Genomic DNA, 2,113 nt, shown 5'->3' with positions numbered 1-2,113 from the left:
TTGTTATGTTTGGAAATACCTTATTTTTCTTTCTGCCATCAAATAGATACTTGGTCTGAGTTTGCTTTTAAAAAAATCTTAAACTTAGAAAAAATATGTGTACATTTTGAAACATTTGAAAATGTGTGAAACTATAAAGAAAAAATAGAAATTATTCATAATCTGATAATTATTAGCATCATGAGAGTATGTCTTCCAGTCTTTTAGGACGTATAAAACTTAAAAAAAATTGAGATTATAATGGTATACATAGTTTTGAATCTTGTCCGTTTTATGTATCTTGAGTATTTTCTATGTTAAATATCTTTTGAAAAAAATTCACTTGTAGCATAATATATATATGTGCTATACTTTAATCAACCAGTTTTATTGGACATCGTTTACAATGTTTAAGATTTTTGACTATTGTAAATAATTCTGTGATGAATCCTTAAATGAAATCTTATTTCTAATGCCTTTTGTAAAGAATAAATACCTAGAAGTGAACCCAAGAGTTACAAATATTTTAAGGCTTTAGATAACGTGCAGTGGAAATTGTTTCTTATGAATAAGTTGATTCTTAGTGGTGATTTTTAAAATAAGATGGTATTAATACAGTGATGACTTCATTTTTTTTTTTTTTTTTTTTAGGTTCTCCCCTTGTTGTATCTTTAATTGGTGCGCTTTTACGTGATTTTCCCAATCGCTGGGATTACTACCTCAGACAACTTCAGAATAAGCAATTTAAGAGAATAAGGAAATCTTCATCTTATGATTATGAGGCTCTGGATGAAGCCATGTCTATAAGTGTGGAAATGCTCAGAGAAGACATCAAAGATTATTATACAGATCTTTCCATCCTTCAGAAGGATGTTAAGGTGCCTACAAAGGTAATAGATGAACCAACAGTTCTCGTCATTGGATATTTATGGCATATAAGCTTTGAGATAGTGCTGAGGATATTGTTACAGAGGACAGACAGTGGAAGGATGAGACCCATAGGATTGAGGTGGTGGGTGAAGGGTGGAGAAGTCCATCTGCTCTCATTAAGGGCTCTGTGTTGAACTCATGAGTTGCCTATTTCTCGGTGGTTCTAGTGAAGTTGGAGAAGCATCCAACTTTTCTTTCTCTTTTCTATCTTGAGGAATAGTTGGGCTTTTTCTTATGAAATGTTGATGTTCTTATAAAGGTCTTTACAGTATGGTTTTTTATGTTAACAACTTGTCTACAGTCCCAGTTATTGTACTTCTAGGCACATTAATTGCTTATAATGATTCCTAGGTGTTATGTATTCTCTGGGACATGGAAACTGAAGAAGTTGAAGACATACTGCAGGAGTTTGTTAATAAGTCTCTTTTATTTTGTGATCGGAATGGAAAATCATTTCATTATTATTTACATGATCTTCAAGTAGATTTTCTTACAGAGAAGAATCGCAGTCAGCTTCAGGTACTTGCATTTTGGTACATCCTTTTTTATTTTTATTTTGCAATAATTTTAGACTTCTAGAGGAGTTACAAAATAGTACAGTCTCTATGCATAAACCCTTCACTTAGCTTCCCTGGTATTAACATTTTATGTAACCACAATACAACTGTCAAAGCCAAAGAATGAACATTGACACAATGTTGTTAACTAATCCACATGTTCTTTTTGTGGTCCAGGCCAATTCAGGATCCTGTATTGCATATGAGGGTCTTGTTTCCTTCGTTGTTATTTTTCTTAGTCTCCTCAAATCTGTGAGAATTCCTCAGTCTTTGTCTTTCATGGCCTTGTCACTTTGGGATAGTACTGGTTAGTTATTTTGTACAGTGTACCCTAATTTGGTTTTGTGTGATGTTTTCTCCTGACTGTATTGAGGTTATACGTATTTGGCAAGAATACCACAGAAATGATGTTATGTTTTTCTCAGTGCATCATCAGGGAGTACTTGGTGTTGATATGTTTTATTTTGGATGATATTAATATCAATAATTGGTTAAAGTGGTATCTGCCAGGTTTCTCCATTGTAAAGTTACTATTTTGTGGGAAGATTCTGTGTACATTCTTTTTTTTTTTTTTTGAGACAGAGTCTCACTGTGTTGCCCGGGCTAGAGTGAGTGCCGTGGCGTCAGCCTAGCTCACAGCAACCTCA

General features: G+C 33.5%; 1 protein-coding gene across 1 annotated transcript in view; it reads left to right on the top strand.

Annotated features, from left to right (window-relative positions):
* APAF1 (apoptotic peptidase activating factor 1) overlaps nucleotides 1-2,113 on the top strand; it is a 69,585-nt gene that overhangs the window by 15,103 nt on the left and 52,369 nt on the right. The window contains exons 8-9 of the mRNA XM_012663987.1: nucleotides 631-869; nucleotides 1,261-1,428. Of these exons, the coding sequence (XP_012519441.1) occupies nucleotides 631-869; nucleotides 1,261-1,428 (407 nt within the window). The remainder of the gene's footprint in view (nucleotides 1-630; nucleotides 870-1,260; nucleotides 1,429-2,113) is intronic.

This window comes from Propithecus coquereli, unplaced genomic scaffold (genome assembly GCF_000956105.1).
Source record: "Propithecus coquereli isolate 6110/MARCELLA unplaced genomic scaffold, Pcoq_1.0 Scaffold85, whole genome shotgun sequence".
Lineage (NCBI taxonomy): Eukaryota > Metazoa > Chordata > Mammalia > Primates > Indriidae > Propithecus > Propithecus coquereli.
Note: the sequence above shows the minus strand (reverse complement) of the source record. Positions and strands in the feature narration are given on the sequence as shown.